At 39.6% G+C, this 27,517-nt stretch overlaps 1 protein-coding gene across 1 annotated transcript in view; it reads left to right on the top strand.

The window, feature by feature from the left end:
* The window catches only part of LOC308690131 (NACHT, LRR and PYD domains-containing protein 12-like), a 263,008-nt gene that overhangs the window by 90,388 nt on the left and 145,103 nt on the right, over positions 1-27,517 (top strand). Inside the window, exon 8 of the mRNA XM_081364419.1 lies at positions 25,149-25,322. Coding sequence (XP_081220545.1) covers positions 25,149-25,322 — 174 coding nt within the window. The remainder of the gene's footprint in view (positions 1-25,148; positions 25,323-27,517) is intronic.

Below are 27,517 nucleotides of genomic sequence, written 5' to 3'. Positions count from 1 at the left end.
CTCAGTCTTTTCAACCACACAGTATCGATATTTCTGTGTTACAAATATTCAAATGATCACAGAAGTACTGAGATAAAAGTTTATAGTTTGAGTATAAACACTGATGTCTACGGTAGCAACCAAAATAGAGTAAATCACCTTTTGAAAGTTGCTTCAAATATCGAGTGTATCAATTACATCTGATGCTTCAAAACATTCATAAAGATGACTGTTAAAGCTGCAGTCCGTATCTTTCTTGTGTTCAGAATTCACAAAATGTATATGTCACAGGTCGGGGTGGAGCGCCAGCGGGCCGCCCACCCCTTCGCTTGCGTGCCGCCCCTGAGGAGCTGACCGTGGACACGAAGGAGACAGACACAGAATTCAAAATAAATATACTCTTTATTAAATAATAAAAACAAAAACCTTAAAAAGTCTCTTCAGCATTCTCTTCTTTTGGAGAGCAGGTTCTTCACTGGACTCAGAGAGTGGAGGAAACGTATAACTCACAGCATTAGCAGGCTCTTCACTAGCCCCCAGACAGAGAGTGGAGAATACGTATAACTCACAGCATTAGCAGGCTCTTCACTAGCATTAGCAGGCCCTTCCAGCATTAGCAGGCTCTTCCAGCATTAACAGGCTCTTCCAGCATTAGCAGGCTCTTCACTAGCCTCAGGCAGAGAGTGGAGAATACGTATAACTCACAGCATTAGCAGGCTCTTCACTAGCATTAGCAGGCCCTTCCAGCATTAGCAGGCTCTTCCAGCATTAACAGGCTCTTCCAGCATTAGCAGGCTCTTCACTAGCCTCAGGCAGAGAGTGGAGAATACGTATAACTCACAGCATTAGCAGGCTCTTCACTAGCATTAGCAGGCCCTTCCAGCATTAGCAGGCTCTTCCAGCATTAACAGGCTCTTCCAGCATTAGCAGGCTCTTCACTAGCCTCAGGCAGAGAGTGGAGAATACGTATAACTCACAGCATTAGCAGGCTCTTCACTAGCATTAGCAGGCCCTTCCAGCATTAGCAGGCTCTTCATTGGACTCAGGCAGAGAGTGGAGGATACGTGTAACTCACAGCATTAGCAGGCTCTTCACTAGCCTCAGACAGAGAGTCGAGAATACGTATAACTCACAGCATTAGCAGGCTCTTCACTAGCATTAGCAGGCCCTTCCAGCATTAGCCGGCTCTTCCAGCATTAGTAGGCTCTTCACTAGCCTCAGGCAGAGAATGGAGGATACATGTAACACAGCATTAGCAGGCTCTTTACTAGCATTAGCAGGCCCTTCCAGCATTAGCCGGCTCTTCCAGCATTAGTAGGCTCTTCACTAGCCTCAGGCAGAGAATGGAGGATACATGTAACTCACAGCATTAGCAGGCTCTTCACTAGCATTAGCAGGCCCTTCCAGCATTAGCCGGCTCTTCCAGCATTAGTAGGCTCTTCACTAGCCTCAGGCAGAGAATGGAGGATACATGTAACTCACAGCATTAGCAGGCTCTTCACTAGCATTAGCAGGCCCTTCCAGCCTTAGCAGGCTCTTTCAGCATTAGCAGGCTCTTCCAGCATTAGCGGGTTCTTCACTGGACTTAGAGCAGAGAGAGGAATGGATACGTGTAACTCACAGCATTAGCCGGTTCTTCACTGGACCCAGGCAGAGAGAGGAATGGATAGCTGTGACTGCGAGTGAACAGCAGAAGCACAATTCCCACACTCGTGTATTCACCACACACTACAAGTTTCACTCGTGCTCATTTCCATAAAAAAAACTGCAATTCAACAGACTCGTGGTGCAAACAAAAGCTTACACCCGCAATCCAGCCGAAGTTTTCTCTGTCTCTCTCTTGCTCTCTCTCTCGCGGCCGCGGCCGCGGCCGCTCACGTGCTGAGTGCCTCACATCTCCTCGTGCCCTCCTCTCGGGGAAGAACCACACCACAGTCTCTCTTCGCTGGCTTTTTATATCCTTCTCAATGCCCACATGGCTTCGTCATGGCTCTAGATTAATTCCCCACACCTGATGTCGATTTCCTCATCCCGGTTGGCAAGGCAACAGATACACATTTACACAGGGGGTGGTGTGTCTTTGTTATTGTACCGGAGGGGACACAATTGCGGCGAACTTTAGTTCCGCCCTCTCATTTGTCACACCGTGACATATATAATAAGCGAGCCGAGTACCATCATGAATGCCTTTTTTCAAACCGTGTTTTGGTCTTATCCTGAATCACTACGATAAGCCTGTAATAAGAGTTTATACTCGGACTACTTTACACCGGTCGGGTCGCACCGCTGCGGAGGAGCACAGTGCCTGCGTGACTCGCCATAGACATAAACAGAGAGAAGTAGCTCCGGCTACAATGTTCTTCCGCAAGACGCATGCAGTTCTGTTATTAACCTGTTAACCGTTGCCAGTGCGCCCGCGCACTGAAGCGTTTTTTATTTATTTAATTCAAAATTACTATCAGATTTAATGTTATACCTTGACAAACTATACATAATTAAAAAGATATAATACTCAAGTTTCAGTATTTGACCACTATTGTATTCTGAGAAACTCATAGTGACAGTTATTTCTTAATTTGTGTCAGGAGTTATGAAATGAAAAAATGAGTCGATACCTTTAATATGAATTATGCGCGTCAGCCGCTTTCATTCATAAAAAAACTCCGTGCTGTCGTCATGACAGCGATACACAAAACAACGTCCTTCAGGGCTTTTAGCTAAAAAATGTGCAGATTTGGAGAAATATTGATAGATTCTCATAGATGTACATCATATTTCTATAGACAGGAATAATATTTATTGAATTTATACCCAAATGCGTCGATGTAATCTTTATGAGCGTTTGGTACTCTGATACTGTTATAAATTCATACCAATAGCCTGAGGCGCTATTATGCACAATAATAGTCCATATATGGAACATGAAGAAGAGCCATGATCATGTGACATTCCAGGACGTCACTGATACACACAAAGCTACAGAGATCGCGCTGTTACATGCAGTTAGATGTTTTGAAGATAATAAACATGATTGCAATGATATTTGAGTTACCTGTGTTTTTCAAGCCATGCCAGGTATTTCCATAATAATAGATTATACTTATAATGTAATGCTAATCGATATAGACTGTCATTGTGCAGAATACCATACACTAGTATATTTTCTGTCTGGTTTTTTTATCTGAAGCCAAATTAGATCACAGAAGATTATTTAAAATACTCACTTGCGTTATAAAAGTAAGTTTGGAGCACAAAAATGGTTTTAATCTCATAAATTGTCGTGTATTGATGGTGTGCTAAGCTAACATGCTAGTTAGCCCTAGGTGCACCTGCCACTAGCAGTTATACTTTTATAATTTTTTGAATGCTTACTGAACTGTTTCTTTATTCAAGAAATGCATTTGATACAGGATAAAATGTGAGGTTAACTTTGAGAAAAGAAATTAGGGACTGAAACCCTATGAATAGCCTGTGAATAGCCAGTCGTTAGTAACTATAATGCAGACAAAAGAAATGCATATTTAGAGCCATAACCAGGCTGGAGAGGTGTGAATGTGTGCAGGGGGAGACTGAGACTGAATGGGGCTCGTCTCCACCACAAAACAATAGAGACAAAAGACTGCATAGATGGTTAGAAGTTGATAATAAACATTAGAAGCATTTTAGTGTCAAATCAAAATAAAGTCATTGACATGGTCTTGAAAAACATTTAACTCAATACAGAGTTTTGGACTTATTATCTTCAGATTTTAAACATAAAATGTTTAGACGTGGCTTTAGCTGTAGAGCATTTCTAGATTGCTACAGTGCCAACTTCAATTTTATTTTCATGAGGATGTTTCATAAAAATTAATTTCTAATAACTTTACAAAACTTTGAAGCTATTTATAACAATTTTTGTCATTATAACAATAATTAATTCTACCTTTACAATAAACTGCCAGGTGTCAGCTTTCAAATGAGATCATACTTGTGCTTTTAGTACAAAGGGTTCATGAACTGTATCTGTTTCAGTTTGGGTATGTCATTTCTGGGGATTTTTCAAAAGTGGGGTTGCAGCTTAACAGGTTAACCGCTAGAGCGCCGATACATCCAGTGATGAAACAAGTGAAGTCTTTATGAATCAATCATTAAAACCGATTTCAAAAATATTCTGTTTCACCTGTCTGGATCTTACATGTGTGTTCAAGCATATTCTAGCCTTTCTGCATATTTTACCCTCTCACTCTCTCTCTCTCTCTCTCTCTTTCTCTCTCTCTCTCTCTCTCACACCCACACACACATTCTCACTCTCTCTCTCTCTCACACACACACACACACTCTCTCTCTCTCTCTCTTTCTCTCTCTCTCTCACACACACACACACACACACACACACAAACTCACTCTCTCTCTCACACACACACACACACACACACACACACACACACACACACTCACACCCACACACACACCCACCCACACACACACACACACACTCACACTCACACTCACACTCACACCCACACACACACACACACCCACCCACACACACACACACACACACACACACATACAGGCGTAATTTCCTATGGGGACATGTTCCCCCCACTTTCAAATTCGTTTGTTATGATCTTTTAACCGCACGCCGTCATCGCCACGGAGGAGCAGGACCGAGCATGTGTCGATGCGCGCGTCCGCGTCCAGGAACGTCACGTGCACACTCTAAAAATAGCTAAAGTTCTAATGATCAGGTAAAGCGGTTACAGCAGTCAGTGATGAAACGCCAGAAACAACAACAGATGACTTTAATATCATCATGGATGAAAAGAAAGAAAGGAGATGTGAGTTGGTTGATTCAGTAAATTAGCTCAGGTCAGGATAATTATATTTTCTGTCTACAAGAACTTAAGAGTCTCCTGTTAAAGCGGTGTCTTGTTAGCGGCCCCTAAGTTAATAACTAATGATCATTGCGACGGAAGTGAATCAATCAAAACTAACTTCAAGAGGACAATAACTTTATTGTAGAGCTGCTGTAAAGCCTAAACAATCTCTGTTACTTTAAAGGTCCCGTTATATGCCCCTTTTCACAAGATGTAAAATAAGTCTCTGATGTCCCCAGAGTGTGTATGTGAAGTTTGAGCTCAAAATACCCAACAGATCATTTTTTACAGCATGTTTAAATTGACATTTTTTGGGGATCAGAAAAACGAGCTGTTTCAGTGTGTGCCCTTTAAATGCAAATGAGGTGCTGCTGGACGACACAGGGGGCGGAGCTTCATGAGCTCGCGCTCAGTCTGTCAGGAAAAATTCATCTCACGGAATGATGATAATATCAGAAACTCTCAGTAACGGCGTTCATTTCGAGTCGGACAATAATGCCTACAGAGTCAGAGTGCTGTATAGAGATGAAACAGGTATGGTTTAGTAGTTTAATTACGGTTATTATAACGTATTTGTCATCTGCTTGTAGGCTATGTATCCATTATTTATTAATAGCCTACAAGTCTGCTGTCTGAATGATGATCAAACATATACTGATGAGTTTAATAAAGTTTATTGTACATCACACAAAAGATGAAGCGTCAGTTTTACTTCAGAAAATCACCGTAAGAGCTGAGTAAACACAGTAGGCTAAGTTATAAGAAGTGCGCAAGTAGCCAGTAGAGTTGAGGGAGCATTTCTGTGGGCGAGGTTAGTCAAGAAACGGTTCTAGTGACATCATTAAAGAAGGAAGTAGAGCAGGGGTGGGCAAACTACGGCCCGCGGGCCACATACGGTTAGGCTGTTTAGTCCGGCCCGTCGAGTATTTAAAAAATTGTCTTATGATCACGTTCATTTTGCCTTTTTCTTGCAATACTTTGTGTTATATATATTATATACATATTGCGTTGCATATATTTGACAATCAGAATATCAGATATTTCATGCCATAGCTAACAAATGTAAAAAAGGAAAAATTACATAAAAGCAGATCATCATTCATTCAGCGCTGTTGTGGCTGCGGTGTGTCACGTAACAAGCAATGACGCGTCACCATGGAAACCAAACAGACAGCGACATAAGCGCATATAGACTTGTTGCACGTTAATGTTTTTTCCTTTTTTGGAAACTCACGGAGAAAACCATGTGCACGCATGTTTAGTTTTTCCTTTGATTTGTCTGCTATTTAGTTTCTTTGCTCCTCTGGATTTGTGGATGTATCCTGACCATCCTGACTGATTCCGTTTTTTATCGCCTGCTCTTTATCGCCCGGCTTTCAACTAAGTTACGCTCCCCTGTCTCCCCTGAACAAAAAGAACCCGGTTTTGTTCATTAAATGTTCTGATCTGCCTTTGCTTTTTATGTTTTATTTTATTATACTTAAAATAAATTTATACATTCATTTATTTCGTTTTTTTTTTCAACAAATGTATGACTTTTGGAAGTGCAAATTGATGCCATATGTAGTTTTAATAAAGTTGAATTAACGTAACCTTCTGTCATTTTTACTTTTCTAAGTGTACACTTGCAGGTGTTTTGTTTCTAATCTACTGTTAGGCCCATTAAATAATAATAAGGATAAACAATATTTAAAAAGTATTGGCTATAATTATCTAACATCTGACTAATTAAAAATTAACCTAAAACATAACATGCTAAATGGGGGATATCTAGCATAAATAATGTATTGTCAGAATGTCGTCTCTCAGTTGTTGAATTTCGCGCAGACGTTGCCACAACGTCTAAATGTGTTTGCTCAGCCCGATCTCATGAAAGTGCAAATACCACAAATTGTATTTGTAGTGCTTATGATTATGATACGCAGTTTTCGCGTGCATTTGATACACACTTTATGGCGTGTAATAGGCACGCACTCCACAGCCCTAATCCTAACCAAGGGGTTTACAGTGCGTAGCATATGCACGCAAATAAAACAAAATTTTTTGCCGTATAAATGGCACGAGAAATAAAATTTGTGGTACAGATACGCACTTTCATGAGATCGTGTTTCATAATCTGCTACTGGGCCGGCCCTCTGTCAAATTTTAAAACCCAGTGTGGCCCTTGAGCCAAAAAGTTTGCCCACCCCTGGAGTAGAGGGATGTAGTCCAATCGAGCCGTTTTTTTGTAGTCAACTTCTGTTAAATAAAATATCTCGTTTGGCATTGAACTTTGAGCTTTATAATTTTACAGATATTATTTATGCTCTAACAGCAACATTACACACTAACTAAAGTTTGAAACATGGGATCACGCAGAACGGGACCTTTAATTTCCTATTATCACTGTAAAGCTGCTTTGGAACAATATACATTGTTAAAAGCTCTATATAAATGAAGATGACTTGACTTGACTACACCTGTTCTCAATATATATGATGCCACTTGGAAATATTATAAGGAAACATGGAATTAGTTTCCATTGTTATGCTGATGACACTCAAATATATATTTCATCATGGCCGGATGAAAACGCTAAATTATCCAAATTGACAGAGTGTGTTAAAGTAATGTCCACAAAGGAAACACTAAAAACCTCATATATTCTAAAAATGTAATTATACACCATTTATTTCTATATTAAACTATACAAATGTCACAACTAAACCCATTTTATTCTTTTTTTTTTAAATAATTTTATTCTAATTTTATTCTAAGTTTAAAAATACAAAAAATAAATAAAAAATCAAGTCATTCATAGTGCTATACTGCCCTCTTGTGTTCAAAATCAGGTAGGCCTATTGTATCTATATAAAAATATACTAGGTATGTGACAGTAGCCGCGTTTCCATTACCCTTCAAATTGCGCAAATTGAAATTGCGAATTAAAAATACGCTCAATGGAAACACGTCAATTTCGCAAAAACTCCCATTTATCGCAAAAAAGTTTTTACGCTCTCATGAGGTGGTTTTTCAGGCAATTCGAAAAAGGAATATTTCGCAAAACTGCAATGGAAACAGTTTTTGCGCATTTACAGTCACCTGACTTAGAAGATGCGGTGTGTTTGAGGTCTATGTATAGCTACGCAAATAGGCCTAATAATTATTTTATATTATTTTATTTTAACATTTAATAGGCTATATTTAGAAGACGCTTTTTTATGCAAAAAAAGAACAAAGCTGAGTGTGGAGCGCGCACTGCATGGCACGGAGGCGCGGGCGCGAACACTTGCATTTTCCTATCAACAGTGGAAACAACTTAAAAATACTCTATCATTTCTGGTCATACAGAAAATAATAATACATTATTCTCAACTACTTTTATTTGTGTAAACTCACAATAACAAAATAAAACGTTGTGCTTTTGTAAAGTAAAAGAAAACAATCAGACGCACTTTCATGATCTCCGTAAACTGGAGCGCGAGAACTGAAACAAAATATAGGCTAAAGCTTGAAATGTTCACTTTAAAACGAACAAATTCGAATCGAAAGCTAATACCTTCTGATTTTGTAATTCGTATGAAAGGTGCATTTCTCTCTAAAAGCGCATCTGCCAGCGGAGCGGAGATGGAGATGTGATTTTAGCCAAAACAATAGTTCCAGGTTCTAATTTGGTCTTAGAAAACCAGTAAAATCGACATGTTTTCCATATTAATTTGTGACTATTGTAAATGTTAAGGGGCAAAAAGTCATAAACAAAAATCTGAAAATTCGTCGATATTTACTTTTTTTGCGCAGCAGCTGGTGTAGCCAGTTCAAATTAAAATTTTGGTGTTCAACTTAAGACAAACAACCTCCAAACAACCTCTCTTAAAAAGACAACAACCATTCATTTTCGTTTTTCAATTACGGGTTAAAAAAGGAAAAACGAATGGACACAAAATAGCCTACATGGATCGTTTGGACAGAATACGAGACAGAGTTCTTTATTAAATTCATTAAAAAATAAATAATTAGACTAGGAATACTGGAATCTAAATCTCAAAGAAATGCCACAGTCAAAACCTCGGAGCAGAAATGAGGGCGAAACACCCAGAAACTCCATGTGTCGTTCGCATTATAAGGGTCTTTCCCTGCCATTAATGCTTGGATAACACGCCACGTGTTAATAATAATGTTCCATTAATAATAATAATGTCTAATGCGTCAGTTGCCGTGATTTTTGGAATGACTTATCGCGAGAGAAAAAAGGACGTTTTAGTCGCATAACATCGGTTAATGGAAACGCCGTCATTTCGCAAAAGTTTTTTATCGATATTTAGATAATAGCGCAAAACATTTGCGCAAATCTCTAATGGAAACGCGGCTAGTGAGAATATTTTACCACCGGTTAATCGACGTCTGACACCGCTGGGGGCTTTTGAATCGCTAACTTAAAAACGAAAGTAAAATATGTTCGTCTGCACAGACTTTGATAATGGTGCGGAGCTGAGCGAGCGTTTTCAAAGAATGCAGTGATTTTAGTTTGATTTTAAAATTAGCGCCTTTCGGGGGGCGGATTGCTTGAATTTATTTTACAAAAGCACAATGTTGTGTTTTCCAATCCAATCCAATCCATTTTAATTGTATAGTACATTTAAAAAACAAAGGTTTACAAAGTGCTGAACACGGGATAATACATAAAACAAACATATACACACCTAAAACAACATATGATCACACAGTTAACATGATGGGTTAAAAGCCAGAGAAAATAAATGAGTTTTAAGACGAGATTTAAAAGATTCAAGGGTTGGGGCCAATTTGACCTGTGTAGGAAGCTCATTCCACAGTTTAGGGGCGACAGCCGAAAAGGCGCGGTCACCCCTGGTTTTTAACCCTCTGATGGTCCGCGGGGTCTTTTTGACCCGCAAATGACTTTTGCTCAAATTAAAAAAAATGTTCCCTTTGTCCAAATGGTATGAAACCTTCTATGGCTCTTAACACTTTCTAGATCTACAAAAAAAATAAATAAAGTGGAATGATATCTGTTTTTATGTTAGCGTGACAAAATTTGTGACACTCGAGGTCCTCGGGGTCTCTGGAGACCCCACAATCAAAATAGACAAAATTCATCATCAAAATCAGAAACAACACAGAACACATCGACAGAAATGACAGAAATAAAGTGGCACACTTCCACCAATTCAAAAAGCATCCACAATGCTGAATTATTTTGCTCACAACAAGCGCACACACACACACACACACACACACATATAGAGGAATACATTTTTGAGACTATAAAAACTGTTCTCTTATCATTTGTAAAATAAAATCATCCAAAATGCAGTACCACCACAAAAATAAATTGGTGACACTGACACATTGAAAAATGTACACACACACACACACACACACACACACACACACACACACACACACACACACACACACACACACACACACACACACACACACAGAGGAACATTTGTAAGGCTATAATTTGTCAAATAAAATCATCCAAAATGCAGTACCACCACAAAACTAAATTGGTGACACTGACACATTGAAAAATGTGCACGCACACACACACACACACACACACACACACACACACACACACACACACACACACACACACACACACACACACACACACACACACACAGGAACATTTGTAAGGCTATAATTTGTCAAATAAAATCATCCAAAATGCAGTACCACCACAAAAATAAATTGGTGATACTGACACATTGAAAATGTAAACACACACACACACACACACACACACACACACACACACACACACACAGACACACACACACACACACACACACACACACACACACACACACACACACACACACACACACACACACACACACACACACACACACACACACACGCATACACACACAGGAACATTTGTAAGGCTATAATGTGTCAAATAAAATCATCCAAAATGCGGAACCACTACAAATATAAAGTGGTGTGGTGACACTGGCACATCGACAATGTGTACTCACACACTCTCTCTCTCTTTATCTCTCAGACACACACACACACACACACACACACACACAGACACACACACACACACACACACACACACACACACACAATTGAGTGTGTCTAGAATCTAGAATTAGATTAAAAATAAATGATTGAAATAAATGATAAAATCTTAAGACTCCAACATTTCTCTTTGTAACATTTTGTTCAGGTTTGATTCTAATCATAATGTAACATTATTGAAAAACTGGGGTTTTTTATGGTACAAAAAATGCTAAACTTTGACAAAAATATTTTATTTTTGTTATAATTGTGATTTTATAATATTTAGATATGAATCCAACTGAATCCAACTTGTGAAAAGATATCTTTCAGGTAGTCTAATAGCAAATAGTATATACTGGAGCTCTATAGCCATCTAGTGGTTAAAATTATTATTTTTTATTTTAAAACTGCATTTTCCAAAAAATGGGCATAAATGTTACATTAAACCATTTAAAATCATCCATGTTATCCCCATGAATGAAAGTTGGAAATCTGGGTCTTTTATAAAGTGAATTTTACATCAAATGCTGTTTTTTTGTAAAAAGGCTATTTAAATATTTATTTATTTATTTATTTATTTATTTATAGAAATTTAAAAAATATCATAAATTCTCCAAAAACTGCACAAATGTTGAGTAAAAACATTAACAAACAGAATAAAATTACATTTGTAAAAAAAAAAAAACCTATTATCTTGTTACAAAATTAAATGTTATTGTCTGGGGTCTCTAGAGACCCCAAAGAACTCGAGTGTAGACATAAAAAAAGACCATCAGAGGGTTAACCTGGTTTTTGGAGCAACCAGCTGAAGTTGCTCACTAGACCTAAGTGACCGTGAGGGGGTGTAAATCTGTAATAGGTCTGAAATATAACACGGAGCCAAACCATTTAGTGATTTAAAAACAAACAATAAGATCTTAAAATGTATTCTAAAATGGACTGGAAGCCAATGTAACGAGGCCAGGACTGGTGTTATGTGTTCATGCTTGCGAGTTCCGGTTAAAAGACGTGCGGCTGAGTTTTGTACTAACTGTAAGCGTGAGAGAGAGGTTTGATTTACGCCAATATAAAGAGCATTACAGTAATCTAATCGCGTTGAAATAAAAGCATGAATCACATGTTCAAAATGCTTAGGGGATAAGATAGGTTTAATTTTAGATAAAAGCCTCAAATGATAAAAGCTGGTTAAAACAACATTATTTATTTGTTTATCTAGTTTAAAACCATTGTCTATTTTGACACCCAGATTTGTGACTGAGGGTTTCACATATTGTTTCAGGTAGCCCAGGTCAACAGGTAAGATATCATTGACCCGACTGGATCCAATAGAGATGTGAGGGAGTTACTTTCGCCTCTTTTAAGGGGAAGATATATTTGAGAGTCGTCCGCATAAAAATTATAGGAGATGCCATGTTTTCTAATTATGTTTCCTAGGGGAAGGAGATATAAAGAAAAGAGAAGTGGTCCAAGAATAGAACCCTGTGGAACACCACAAGGAAGGGGGGCAGTCGATGAACCAAAATCTCCAAACTTTACTGAAAAGCATCTCCCAGCTAAATAGGACTTAAACCACTGCAAATCAGTGTCTCTAATACCAACACAGTGCTCTAGACCAGGGGTTCCCAAACTTTTCCATTCCAGGACCCACCTAGACAAGAATAATCTCTCTCAAGACCCACCAAAATATAAAATAATTTTAAAGCATGAATGTGGGGTGGGAGGCGTTAGTTCTCTTTGGAGCAGTTTTTTTTTTCCTTGTTATAGTATGAATGACAATTTTAATTGCAATACAAACTTTTAGCACATTATCAAAAATTGAGAGCCTAATGGCTGTTGAAATAATGTGAAGAATACTGAGTAGTTTTTGCTGCCTCAACTGATTTACCAGACATGGCAGAACAAATTTAAAGAAATGAAAAAAGATTAAGTAAGCTTAATCATAACCAAAGGTTTGATATGACAAAAATCAGAATATAAAAAAATATAATAGACTAATAATTTTATTTGACAGTAGGCCCAGGACCTAGAATTTCAATACTAATATTTATGCTGCGAGTGTTGTTAAACTCATTGCGTTGTTCAGCGCAGAAAACGCTTTCGTGCTCGTGTGTGTACATGTGAAATACTTTTTATATATAGGCTATATTTTTTGCGTTGTAGCAAAATGCATGCAAGGGAACGCAAACAACGCACTCTTACAACGACCATATCTCTGAAAGACAACAGTGCTGTGTTGAACAGACGACAGAGAAATCAGTGCGATTTGTTTCATGAAGCGCGCGCTTGCGACATGTTGTGTTAACAATTTCAGTGTCTCGCGGCGTGGTTCAATTAAGCGGTTCTGTGCGCATTATTAACAAGAAGAAACTCGTTTACTCCAATCACTGCTCTGCATTCTGCATGAGATCGCATTACACCGGATAATTCAAATGTCACGAAAGGCTGATTCAGGTCTCCGCTGCGTTTCCCAAAAGCATCGGGAGCTAAGCTGATAGTATAGAGACCATAAGTGGCAACGGCTTTACGATCTACTTAGGCATACGATGCTTTTGGGAAACGCAGCGCCTTTCATGACATTTGAATTCTCCTGTGTAATGCGATCAGATAGCGATTTCTATTTAACGTTGGTACATCGTGCAAAATGTTTGCGTGTGTGTGTCATTCATGAAACGTAAATTTATCTGCAGCCAATAGTGACTGCGCGACCCACCTCTTCCCAATCTGCGACCCACAAATGGGTCGCGACCCACAGTTTGAAAACCTGAGTCTAGACGAGAGATTAAGACTGCGTGGTCAACTGTATCAAATGCCGCAGTAAGGTCTAAAAGCACTAATATGGCAGAATTTCCTGAATCATTTATTAACAAGAGGTCATTAAAAACTCGTAGGAGTGCTGTTTCAGTGCTGTGAAAAGCTTTAAAACCAGATTGAAAAATTTCAAAAATTCCATGCACATTTAAAAAAGACTGCAATTGTAGAAGTACAGTCTTCTCTAAAATTTTTTAGAAAAAGGGAAGCTTTGAGATAGGTCTATAATTAGATAAAACCGAGGAATCCAAATTTCTTTTTTTAATCAGGGGTTCCACAACAGCTTCTTTGAGGTATGTTGGAACATCACCTGATACCAAACTACTGTTTATAATTTTTTGAACAGTCGGGCCAATGGTCTCCCAGGCTTCCTTAAAGAGGCGAGGGGGCACAACGTCTGTGGGGCAATATGAAGGTTTTAATTTCATGATAATTTCAGCAAGGTTTGCAAGCGACACAGGCTCAAACTGGTTTAGAACAACCGAGTAAGTGCTAACTAAAGGGTCTTTAGTTAATGCAATATGGGCTCTAATAGTGGCAACCTTGTCTAAAAAAAAGTTAAGAAAATTTTCACAGACTTCAAATGAAGCTTCCAAGCTGGAGGACTGTGGAGGGTTCAATAGAGAATCAATAGTTTTAAACAAGATCCGGGGTTTATTAAAGTTTTCGGAAATAATATCAGAATTTTTTTTTTTTTCAGCTTTGACAGTTTTCTGATATTTTTTCAAGCTTTCCTTAAGGACTTCATATGATACATGAAGCTTGTCCTTTTTCCACCTGCACTCAGCTCTCCTGTAAACTCGTCTGGCCTCACGGGTGACATCATTGAGCCAAGGCTCAGATTTAGATCTGAGACACCTGACTTTTTGAGGAGCAACAGAGTTTAGAATATCGGCACAGTTGGAAAGGAAAGACAAAAGAAGTTGCTCTGTGTCAGGGTTAGCTAGAAAACTATTACCAGACTCGATTTTATTTATAAAAGCAGAATTAAATTGAGCAGCAGTGAAGGGCTTAAGCACACGACATAGGCGCATAGGAGCAGACGGTTTGAGACTATCAGAGGGCAGAGAAAGATCAAATAGGACAGGCATGTGATCAGAAAAAACAGCATTATGTACTTGAATATTAAAAATAGGGAACCCATAACATAAAACAAGGTTTAACTTATGGCCATTTTCCTGTGTCGGACCAGACACATGTTGTGAAAAATTAAAAGCATCAATAATATCTAACAAGTCTCTAGCAAGTGGTTTTGAAGGACAACAGACATGTATGTTAAAATCACCAGCAATTAAAATCTTGTCATAATCTGTCATGATACCAGCCAGGAAATCAGAAAAGTCTTGTACAAAATATTTGTTGTATTTAGGCGGGCGGTAAATTACAGCACAAAGTATCGGATTTAATCGACCTAATACAAACATTCTAAGTTCAAAGGAGGAAAAAGAAGGAGGTGACAAGGACCTACAAATCAAACTCCTCTTAAAAACTATCGCTATTCCTCAGCCACATCCAGTAGATCTGGGAGAGTTGAAAAATGTACAGTTTGGGGGTGAAAGCTCAATGAGAGCATCGGACTCACCAGCACAAATCCAGGTTTCAGTCAAAAGGAGTATATCCAGAGCGTGTGTGGTGAAGAAATCCTTGAGAATAAATGTCTTGTTAATGATAGACCTAGCGTTGATCAGAGCACATCTAGTCGGCGAAATCAGGTTTTCAGCCGCATCAGCTGATCGGCGCAGCGGCTGAAGGTTGCGGAGGTTTACTCCACGAGGACGCATGTGACAAGGCGAGTAGAGGCGGAGGGAATGGCGCTCCTCACACGGGCCAAAACAGGTAATAGCCAGATGCCGACCGGAACGAGGGCACGACGAGAGACATGGTGGTGGAAAAGCTGGACACAATCCGGTGGGATGGAGTGAGGCAACCGAGCCAGTTCAGGAGAGAGAGCCAGCCAAGCTTTAATCCTGACCAGTCGGCCGCCGCGTGTCCCTCTGCGTTTGCGTCTCCGTAACAGCGAGGCCTTAGCACGGAACAGGTGAACTGGGACATCCGCCAAGAGTGGAGGAGGAACGGCTCTTGACCCGTTATAAGTACATTTTGCCACACAGTCCACAGTGTTTTTTATTTCTAGTAGCTTCTGATAATCATACAATACAATACAATACAATACAAACTTTATTTCTATAGCACATTTAAAAACAACCATGTTGACCAAAGTGCTGTACATTTAGCCTAGAAATCTAGACGCACCCTAGCGGCAGCAAAATGTATTTCGCAGCCAGGTACGTCTAGCAACTCTCAATAAACCTTCTCGCTGCAAAAACCCAGATTGGGTCAGGCCAATCACGTTGTGTATAGAGTAGGCGGGGGCGGGCTTAACATACACGACAGAGTTGCGACGGTTACCTGGCTGCTGCTACTTGAAAACAAAGAATGGCGGCTGCTGATGGAGAACAACGGTCTTTGGCCGCGACTCTGGAGGACTTGGAGTTAAGTTTTTCTTTGAGAAAAGAGCAAAGAACGGCACTTAAGTCATTCTTAAAAAAAGGAAGATGTGTTCGTCGTTTTGCCGGCCAGATATGGCAAAAGTTTAATCTATCAACTAAGCTCCGCTGTTGGGAAAACGCTCTGGTTGGTTGAAGCGCTGTCCTATTGCGTGCAGAGGGAATTTGAAAGACAGCCGTTTATCCCGCCCCTCGGATTGAGCCGTGACTATGGTGAGTTTCCAGACCTAACATCTTGATGTAGGTCTGGCTTGCCAGGCTACTGTACATTGAGAAGAAACAATAAGTAGACAAGATACAACACCAGACAATTACAACAATTCTCATGCCGGATTAAAAGCCAAGGAATAAAAATGTGTTTTAAGTCGCGATTTAAAAACCAGAAGGCTGGGGGCCAGTCTAACACGAAGAGGCAATTCATTCCACAGTCTCGGGGCTGCGACTGAGAAAGCTCGATCCCCTCTGCTTTTGAGACGCGTTTTAGGGACGACAAGAAGAGACTGGTTTGCAGACCTTAAAGATCTTGAAGGAGCATGTGGCTTCAACAGAGAAGTAATATAAACAGGAGCTAGTCCATGAAGGGCTTTGAAAACAAACAATAGAATCTTAAAATGAATCCTAAAATTAACAGGGAGCCAGTGAAGAGAGGCAAGGACAGGGGTGATATGCTCACGCTTACGAATGCCAGTAAGAAGACGAGCGGCCGAATTTTGAACCAGTTGTAGACAAGAAAGGGAGGCCTGGCTTACACCTACATACAGAGCATTACAATAATCAAGACGTGTTGTGATAAATGCATGTATAACCCTCTCAAAGTCTATGAAGGATAAAAAGGGCTTAAGCTTAGTGAGAAGCCTAAGTTGAAAGAAACTGGCTTTCACAACAGAATTGATCTGCTTCTCCATTTTAAAATCACAATCCATTTTAACTCCCAAGTTTATTACAACAGACTTAACATAAGATTGCAAAATGGCCAGATTTATTTGTGAGACATCAGAAGTGGCACTGGGTTTAAAAATCATGGCCTCAGTTTTACTCTCGTTAAAGTTTAAAAAATTTACCGCCATCCAGGCTTTAATATCATTAAAACAGTCAACCAATCTTGTTAAAGAATTACCATCATTTCTTTTGATGGGCAGATAGATTTGCAAATCATCTGCATAGAGATGGAAACTGATGTTGTGTCTTTTTAATATTAATCCAAGGGGGAGCAAATAGAGTGAAAAGAGAATTGGCCAGAGAATCGAACCCTGGGGAACTCCACATGTGAGAGACACAGAAGGTGAAATAGAGCCACCAAAACTGACTTTAAAATCTCTGTCTGACAAGTATGACCTAAACCATTCTAAGGCAGTGCCCTTAATCCCTACTGCATGCTCAAGGCGATATATAAGGATACTGTGGTCAACTGTGTCAAATGCTGCTGTGAGATGTAAAAGCATAAGGATTGCACAATCTCCAGAGTCAGTTGAAATTAAAAGATCATTAAAAACTCTCAAAAGTGCGGATTCAGTGCTATGAAATGTCTTAAAACCCGATTGGAAAACTTCAAGAACACCATGTGTGTCTAAAAAGGACTGTAACTGTAATAGAACTGCCTTCTCTAAAATCTTCGAGACAAATGGAAGTTTAGAGATAGGGCGATAGTTTGAGAGTACCGATGTGTCCAAATTAGTTTTTTTAACCCCCTGAGGTCGGCTGTCGCGCCGGCGCGATAGGTTCGTTTTTTTCCGTATGAGTGCAAAAAAAAAATAAAAAAAAAATAATAATTTTTATCTTATATGCTTGTGTTATACATCAATCGATCCTGTTTAGTGTGTATTTTTTTTGTGTATGCTCATAATAAAAACAAAGTGTTGTGCTTTTTGCCAAATAAAGAAAAATAAACATGATGCGAGTTCTGCCTACTCTCCGTCAGTGAAGTCAATTCTGAAACGCGTCCGAAAATGAACTGTAACTCAGCGAATACTCAGTCAAACAGGCATACAGTCACACAGGCATGAAGCTTGAATTTTCTTCTTTTAAATGAAGTAATTTTTATGAAAAACAAATATTCACAGTTTATGTAATATGTATGCAAAGAGAGAGATGTCAGTCGTTCTCATCTCAGCTAATTAAGTTTTAATGTGCTCCGCCCACGGAGAGCGCGCGCTATTCAAACGCAAATGTGAGGCGATCCAAACAAACCTGTGAAACGCCCACATCAGCTGGATAACACACACCGCGAGTTCACTTTCAGACTTATGTACTTTACGATGCTGTGAGGAATAATACTATCTTGATAATAATCCTGCAAAAATTTACCTCAGAAGTTCTGGAAGTATCATTTCGAGGAGCAAACGGATCCCGCTGAGGAATTAGGTCAGTTCTGTTTGCTTTGTTCTAATCTGAATGAATGAACGCACAGATGCGTGCTGTTGTGGAGCTACAGCTGGCAAAAATACTGTTAAATATGAAATGCGTTTCTGTGTATGAATGAATGAACGAACAAACGCACAGATGCGTGCTGTTGTGGAGCTACTACAGCTGGCAAAAATACTGTTTAAATAATATGAATCGTGTTTGAATGAATGAACGCACAGATGCGTGCTGTTGTGGAGCTACTACAGCTGGCAAAAATACTGTTTAAATAATATGAATCGCGTTTGAATGAATGAACGCACAGATGCGTGCTGTTGTGGAGCTACTACAGCTGGCAAAAATACTGTTTAAATATGAATTGCGTTTCTGTGTATGAATGAATGAACGAACGAACGCACAGATGCGTGCTGTTGTGGAGCTACTACAGCTGGCAAAAATACTGTTTAAATAATATGAATCGCGTTTGAATGAATGAACGCAGAGATGCGTGCTGTTGTGGAGCTACTACAGCTGGCAAAAATACTGTTTAAATATGAATTGCGTTTCTGTGTATGAATGAATGAACGAACGAACGCACAGATGCGCGCTGTTGTGGAGCTACTACAGCTGGCAAAAATACTGTTTTAATATGAATCGCGAATACAAAGAAAGATTACACTGGAAATATTGTTACAATTTTAAATGTTGTTGTAATTGTATAACCTTAATTGTATATAAAAAAAAATATATATATATAAGGATAGATGTAAACAAAATCTTAAAAGGTCATTATAAGCCTTCTCTTTAAATAATTTTATTATGCTTTATTAGTGACACATTTGGGAAGAGAATATATTCCAAATCTGAAAATACAGTATGAGAACAATTAACTGCACAATTACTAGAAATGTTTACCTTGGATATTGTACAATTTGCAAGCAAAATTTGTGGAAAAAAACAACAAACCAGTTATATATTGTCCTTGCATTTTTGTGGCTCATTCACACACCTGAATGAAAGGCTCATTACGTATGCAGCCTCATTATGCGGGCCCCGTTGACTCCACAGGTGTGAATCACGCCCACCCGCATATGGCCTTTCCAAACAAATAGTGTTTTACAAGATTTAAATCAATGTATTGTGTTATGTGAATGATTAGGCAGGATGATTTTCACATAATTTTGAAGAAAAAATTCTAGGCAACGTCATCCATTTGTCAAAAGTCTTATTTACATATATTTAGAATGTGTTTTATGGCCTTATTTCAGAAACTTTAGTTTTTTGTTTTTGAAAAAACCATGCATAAACATTATTCTATCAAAAATACAAACATGTACATGCAAGTTGTTCATATATTATGGTAGCCCTGTTTGTGCTAAATAGAGTGAATTTACACCTTTGCCATTAATATGTTTATAAGCAACTGAAAAAAGCACAAATGTCAGGGCATGTCAGAACATCTCAAGGACCCCAAAAACCCCTCAGACCCCAGAGGGTTAATGAGTGGCTGCACCACTGGTTGTTTTAAATAAACTGGTACAAAGCCTGAATCAAGGCTGCTATTTATAATTTCTTGAATATTAGGTCCAATAGTGTCCCACACCTCTTTAAAAAGGCGAGGTGAGACAATATCAGTGGGACAAACTGAGGGTTTCAAATGTGTAACAATATTTGTAAGTGTAGCAATGGATACAGACTCAAATCGGGTGAAAACAGCTGCACACTCTATGGAAATGGAGGGGTCTAAAGCAGGAAGTGAGATGCTTGCTCTAATTGAGGCAACCTTATCCACAAAGAAATGGAGAAATTTTTCACAGGCCTCAGAAGATTCTACATGATAAACGGATTGGGGGGTATTCAGAACAGAGTTAATTGTTTTAAAAAGAACATGAGGTTTATGGCAGTTATTTAAAATAAAATCTGAGAGATACTTGGTCTTCTCAGCTTTAACAGTTCTCTGATAACTATGCAAACTTTCTCTAAGAATCTCATAAGAAATCTGCAAATTATCTTTTTTCCACTTGCGCTCAGCTTTTCTACACTTTTGTCTAGCAGCCCGAGTAAAATCATTTATCCAAGGTTCAGATTTAGGTTTTGAACACATGGATTTAAATGGGGCAATGGTGTCAAGAATGTTGCAACAAGTGGATAGAAAAGAAGAGATTAACTCCGCTGTGTTTTGACAGGCAGAGGATCCCATAGCTTCCCTAGCAATATTAAAAGCACCAGAGAATTGCGCAGCAGTGGTGGGTTTGATCATCCTGCAGATACGAGGTGGAACGTATTACTTAGCGGTTTGATAGGGAAGAGAAACATCAAATAAAACAGGCGCGTGATCAGAGAAAACAGCTTCTAATACCTCTACATTACAAATAGGTACACCGTATGACAGAACCAGGTCTAATGTGTGACCATGGACCTGTTTCGGACCAGAAACAAACTGTGTAAGATTAAAAACATCGATAAGATTTAAAAAGTCTTTTACCAGCAGGTTCGTAGGACAACACACATGAATATTCATATCACCTAGAATTAAAATCCGATCATATTTCGGCATAATTTCAGACAGGAAATCAGAAAAATCACTGATGAAGTCCTTATTGTACTTAGGAGGACGATATATAACTGCACATAGTACTGGCTGAGCTTGACCCAATTCAAACATGGTTAGTTCAAAACTTGAGAAGGAGACCGGTAACAGCTGTCTACAGCTGTACTTTTTCTTGAAGATAGTAACAAGTCCACCTCCTCGACCGGTAGTCCTCGGAGAGTTAAAATAAGAGCAATCAGGCTCAGCGGCTGAACATATCCATGGTTGACGCCACCTCTGCGGAGTCGGGGTGAAACTCTGCGAGCAGGCCGAGCCTCCACATCCGTGCCGACGACAACAGGTACCAGCCAGGTGTCCCGCAGGGTCCAAAACTCGAAACGAGATATTACGACCATAACTTGATCCATATTCTGACAAGAAGCTTCGAGGAGTCCGACCCGATCCAGGATAGAGCACCAGGTATGCTTTAAGCCTTACCAGCTGTCCACTGCGCTTTCCCCGCCGCTTGAAGCGACTTCTCCGAGGCCGAGATGGCGGATTGTACAGGAGATGAGCAGGTATCTCTGACAGTAAAGGAGGAAGAGAGGTTTTCTGTCCACCCTGATCATATTTGATCAATGATCCCACAGATAGTCGGAGATCAAACAGCGTTTGGCGATCGTAGACCAGCAGAGAGTCAATATTTTGTATTAACAGTGACAAAAACAGAAAAAATACAAACAAGTTTGACAGCGACGGACGGCCGGCCACACACACTGGCGCCATCTTCCCATTCATATACCAGCAAAGAATCAATGTTCTTTGTAATAGACGCCAGGAACAATACAAACAACATAAAGGTAGCCAGGTTAAAACGGCGAGCCAGACACACCGGCACAATCTTGAAACATCTTGACAGTTTCAACTGTACACAAATATAAGTTAACACTTTGCATTTTGAATAATGTCCTGTATGAAAAAAATTACGGAGTAGCCTATGTTTTTATGTCTCTACTGTTCGAACGCGCCTGCGCCACACACACACAAACACACGCACACACACACACACACACACACACACACACACACACACACACACACACACACACACACACACACACACACACACACACACACACACACACATTCCAGCATTGCAATCTTGACATCACAGCCTGTTCATTATAGTCTTAATAAAATATATTAATAAAATAGTCAACCTAACATATAAAAATTACACTGCTCTGTTTAAATAGTCAGTAGTACATTTTGTACCATTCACGGTAAGCACCGCTCCACTGTGATGTTTCCAAGCACATTTTTGCACGTATGAGGAGGATTTTTTCCGTCGATATTGGAACACAAGTGAAGTACAAAGCCTATAATAAAGAATAGTTTAGCATCCAAATACATGGCAAATGTTGAAACATTTTCATTCTAATGAGAGGGTTATGTGAGCCCAACACTGCTTACTTTTGTTTTTATTTTTACATTACATTTAAAGCATTTGTTGTGGAATATTTTGAGTGTATCATAAAATCAGAATAAGGTAAGACAAGTAATATTTTCTGTCTTATATATATATATATATATATATATATATATATATTCTTGTTATATATATATATATATATAAATATAAATATAAATATAAATATAGCTGCGAGCAGCGATTGCAGCGGTTACACTAAAGGCACCGGGGTGGCGGTGTCACCGGCTTGGGCCCGCAATCGCTGCTCGCAGCTATATTTTTCATTATTTTTTCTTTTTCAAAATTAAAGAAATAAAAAAACTCTAATAATACTAAATACTAATAAATATTTGACAGTAAAACATTGGTTTTGAGTACTACTAATAACAGCGACAAAATAAAATTAAAAAGTTCTCTCTTATATAGGGTCATGTTTAATTCTGACAGTGTAATGATTTATGTCTGTGTTCCTCTGTCCTGTCCCATGTTTTGGAGTTCCCTGTTATGTTGATTAGTCTTCCCAGGTGTTTCCTATTAACCACGCCCCCTTGTTATCTTGTTTAGCTTGTCTGTCTGTGTATTTAAGCCCTGTGTCTTGTTTCAGTCTTTGTGAGTTGTTAACATTGTATGTGGGCTGTTCCTGTGTCCTGAGTAACTGTTATTTTGTTATCTTTTGAGTTTGTTTAATAAACCTGCTGCACTTGGATCCTGCTTCTGCATCTGCTTCAGCCGTGACTGTAACAGAACAACTCACCAAGACCATGAATCCAGCAGCAGGGTTTATGTAAGAGAATACCCGGCCACACCCGTAGTAAGATTCAGCTTAAGTGCTCAGGATGTGTTGGGATCTGATCGCGGCGCTGGCTCAGGACAGCCGCGATCTGTTCGAATTCACAACTGTATTTTGTTCTCTGGCGGTTGACTGTGGTCTGAGCGATCAAATCATCATCGCCTGTTACCGGACCGGGGCCCAGTACGTTGACCCACGACCGCTCCCCGATCTTTCAGGGCTAAACTGGAGGGAGGCGATATCTGTCTGCTGGGACAGCTTTTTCCCTGAGTGTGCGTTTTGCACCAACATCACTCATCTCGTCAAACCAGTTAAACCCACCGAGCAGGAGCTCAGTATCCGCCTGGGATCTGATGCGGGGATTGTCTGGCCCAGAGCATGCAAGCTGGTTTCCAACAGTGCCGATCTGGCATCCAAGTTGATCGACCCCCCTTTGATATCCGTCCGGGGAACTCGCCGTTATGCTCCACATCCCACCAGCCTAGTCAAGTTTGATTCAAGTCAAGTTCCGAGTCTAGTACATGGTAAAGAAGTCGTCTGCCCAGTCGAGCCAGAGCTAGTCGTCTGCCCAGCCGAGCCTGTGCTCAGAGCCCTCTTCATTGCTGGTTCCGTCCAGCTCAGAGCCCTCTTCGCCGCTGGTCATGTCCAGCTCAGAGCCCTCTTCGCAGCTGGTTCCGTCCAGTTCAGAGCCCTCTTCATCGCTGGTCCTGTCCAGCTCAAAGCCCTCTTCATCGCTGGTCCTAACCAGCTCAGAGTCCTCTTGTTCAGTGTCTGTTCCTGTCCCTGAGCCGGTGTCTGTTCCTGTCCCTGAGCCGGTGTCTGTTCCTGTGCCATGGTCGCCTCCCTGGCCGCCTGAAGGGTCGTCTCCTCCCTGGCCGCCTGAAGGGTCGTCTCCTTCCTGGTCGCCTGCACTGCCTGATCCGCCCTGGTCGCCTACACTGCCTGATCCGCCCTGGTCGCCTGCACTGCCTGATCCGCCCTGGTCCGCCTCCACTCCACCACCCTCCTGAACTATGGGTTTTGTTTTTATGGGCGTCGGGAGCCGCCCATAAGAGGGGGGGTTATGTAATGATTTATGTCTGTGTTCCTCTGTCCTGTCCCATGTTTTGGAGTTCCCCGTTATGTTGATTAGTCTTCCCAGGTGTTTCCTATTAACCACGCCCCCTTGTTATCTTGTTTAGCTTGTCTGTCTGTGTATTTAAGCCCTGTCTTGTTTCAGTCTTTGTGAGTTGTTAACATTGTATGTGGGCTGTTCCTGTGTCCTGAGTAACTGTTATTTTGTTATCTTTTGAGTTTGTTAAATAAACCTGCTGCACTTGGATCCTGCTTCTGCATCTGCTTCAGCCGTGACTGTAACAGACAGATTGAGAGATATTGATCTTTCATCAGCATCTTAACTGCATTTCCATATTGAATTTCTTTTTTAATTCAATTATATTTCATTCAAAAATCAAGATATTTAATATATTTGGCCAAATGATTTCTTAACATGTAAACACTGCAGTGCACTGATACTCTGAGCTCACCCGCTGCACACTGCCGACACGCTGCTTCTCTGAGCTCTCTGTCACAAACTATGAAAACAGTTTTAAAAATCAGGTTAACTATTAACAAGAGAAGATTTTTCTGTGTAAAAGGTGTTTGGCTTGAAATCTGTAGGTAAGTTACCGTTTCAACAAATTAAAATACTCAAAGTTCAGCAGAACTTGTATCAAATGAGAGAGATCTCTTATCAATTTATATTAAATGGATGTGTAATTATTCAGCAGATTTAACAAGCATTTGTTGTGAGTTCTGATGTCACAGTCTCAGATATATTCATTGTTTCTGTGTGTGTTTGTAGATTACAGTTCTGTGGTGTGACAGGAGAAGGCTGTGGTTATCTGGCTTCAGCTCTGTGTTCAAACCCCTCACACCTGAGAGAGCTGGATCTGAGCGAGAATCTCCTGGGAGACTCAGGACTCAAGAAGGTCTCTAAACTACTGAAGGATCCAAACTGCACACTGAACAAACTCGGGTATGTTGAGCAATAAGATTCATCTTATTCTGTGAATATATATATGTGTATTTCAGTCTTACCATATTCAAGTGTACAGGGGAGTGAAATGTTGAAAGGCTCTGTAGTAGAGCTGCGTGGAGGAAAAGATTTACAAAAAACTTTACACAGTACGAGAGCGCTGAGAAGAGTATGCTGTCATTACTAGGGTTGGGAACCGAGAATCTGTTCTTATCCAGAACCGTTAGTGTTTATGAAAAAATACTGGAACTGCGGGAAATTCCTAGGTTTCGGTTCTGAAAACAGTTCTGGTGCGATGTGTGGGCGAAGTGCTGGGAGCTTATCCTTTAATAGCGATGTCTCACCTTATGAATATTACAATAGTAATGAATGCACTGAAAAGCCCTCACGCTACTCGTATAGCCTACGCTTTGCGTCAGATATCAACGCAGAGAGAGAGTATAAAGACAGTAGAGCCACACGCGATGCGTGACGATTTGAGGCAAGTTATCCATTGTTGCTTTTACAGCTACATAGCTGGGAGTTAGGGTTGCCAACTGTCCAGAATTAGCCACGACGTCCAGTATTTTGGGTCTAATTTTTTTGTCCCGTACGGGACCTCCCTTGTCCCGATTAAATAGATTGCTATACGATTATCTAACCACTGACTGATTCAACAGCAACACGACACTTGAGAATGATCACGACATCGCATCATCCAATCACAGCCCACACTCACACGCATCAGACTATACAAATAACAAACTCTAAATCGAGAATGAATTATTCTTTTGGGACAAATTATTGTTTGATTTGCGAACAGAATCCTCTGCTATCTGGGCGCTCCCAGTTCGATCTAGAGATTCCGGACTCTCCATTTCACTGTCGTGATTGACATACTGTGTGATACAGTACAAATATTTTGAGTGTCCCTTATTTTCCTGTATAGAACCACGATTGTCCTGCATTTTTCTTTTCTGAAGTTGGCAACTCTACTGGGAGCACTACATGATATTCAAAGTCACATTACACGCTTTTAACATTAAATAAAGCACATAAACAGTACCTGAGATTATCATTGCCACACTTTGTGTTTGCTGTTCCAGCGCGACATCGTAGAAAATTAGAAACCGTTTCTAAAATAGAATTGTCGCATGCCGCCGTCGCGGCTGGTTAGGACAAACATTCTGATTAACATGGAAAATAACCTTTTATCGCACCACGCGTGTAGTTAGCACACGGTGTGATACTGGACTGCGTTAATGATGGTTTTGTTTTGTATAAAATATTCTCATTGTCTGATACACAAATGCTTATCTTTATTCTTATTACTATTAACTATAATTACCCAATAATGTTGGAGATCCAACAGTTGTTCCTTACAAATGCATAGGCCTATTACTCTAAAATTACAGAATCTGACAGGTCAAATTCATAGCTCCCGAAAAATGTGACCGCGCTCTTTATTTCTTCATAATTGACTGTAATGTTCAATAAAGTGACTTATGTGATGTATAACCTTCTCCCATTCATATTTTATTAAGCATATTGATCAGATATTGATAAATCTATAGGTAGCTACAGTATAGGGTCACGGAATCTGACGGGTCAAATTTATACAGAAAAATGTGACCGCTCTTTATTTCACCATAACTGAATGTAATGTTCAATAAAGTGACTCAGTCTTCAGTGTCACATGATCCTTCAGAATTCATTCTAATATATATATATATTTTATTTATTTAATCAAATCATCATGATTGAAAAAAGATGAATTATTAAAAAAAGAAATAACAATAAAGTAAAATAATAAAATAATAATAAAGACATCATATGATATGATAAAAAAAGATTAAATAAATCAATACTTGCATTCAATTTATGAACAGTTACAGTAAAGACATTTATAATGTTACAAAAGATTCTATTTCAAATAAACACTGTTCTTTTGAACTTTCTATTCATCAAAGAATCCTAAAAAAATTGTCCATAACTGTTTTCAACATTGACACACACACACACACACACACACACACACACACACACACACAGTGTGAATCTCATGATCTGAAGTATAGCTATACCAGCGCTTAATACGGTGGAATTATTGCTCATCGGAGAAGTCCAGTTGCTTATAATAAAAACACATGTAAACACTGCAGTGCGCTGATACTCTGAGCTCACCCGCTGCACACTGCCGACACGCTGCTTCTCTG

This window comes from Scardinius erythrophthalmus (assembly GCF_964197995.2).
Source record: "Scardinius erythrophthalmus genome assembly, chromosome: 4".
Taxonomy (NCBI): domain Eukaryota; kingdom Metazoa; phylum Chordata; class Actinopteri; order Cypriniformes; family Leuciscidae; genus Scardinius; species Scardinius erythrophthalmus.
Note: the sequence above shows the minus strand (reverse complement) of the source record. Positions and strands in the feature narration are given on the sequence as shown.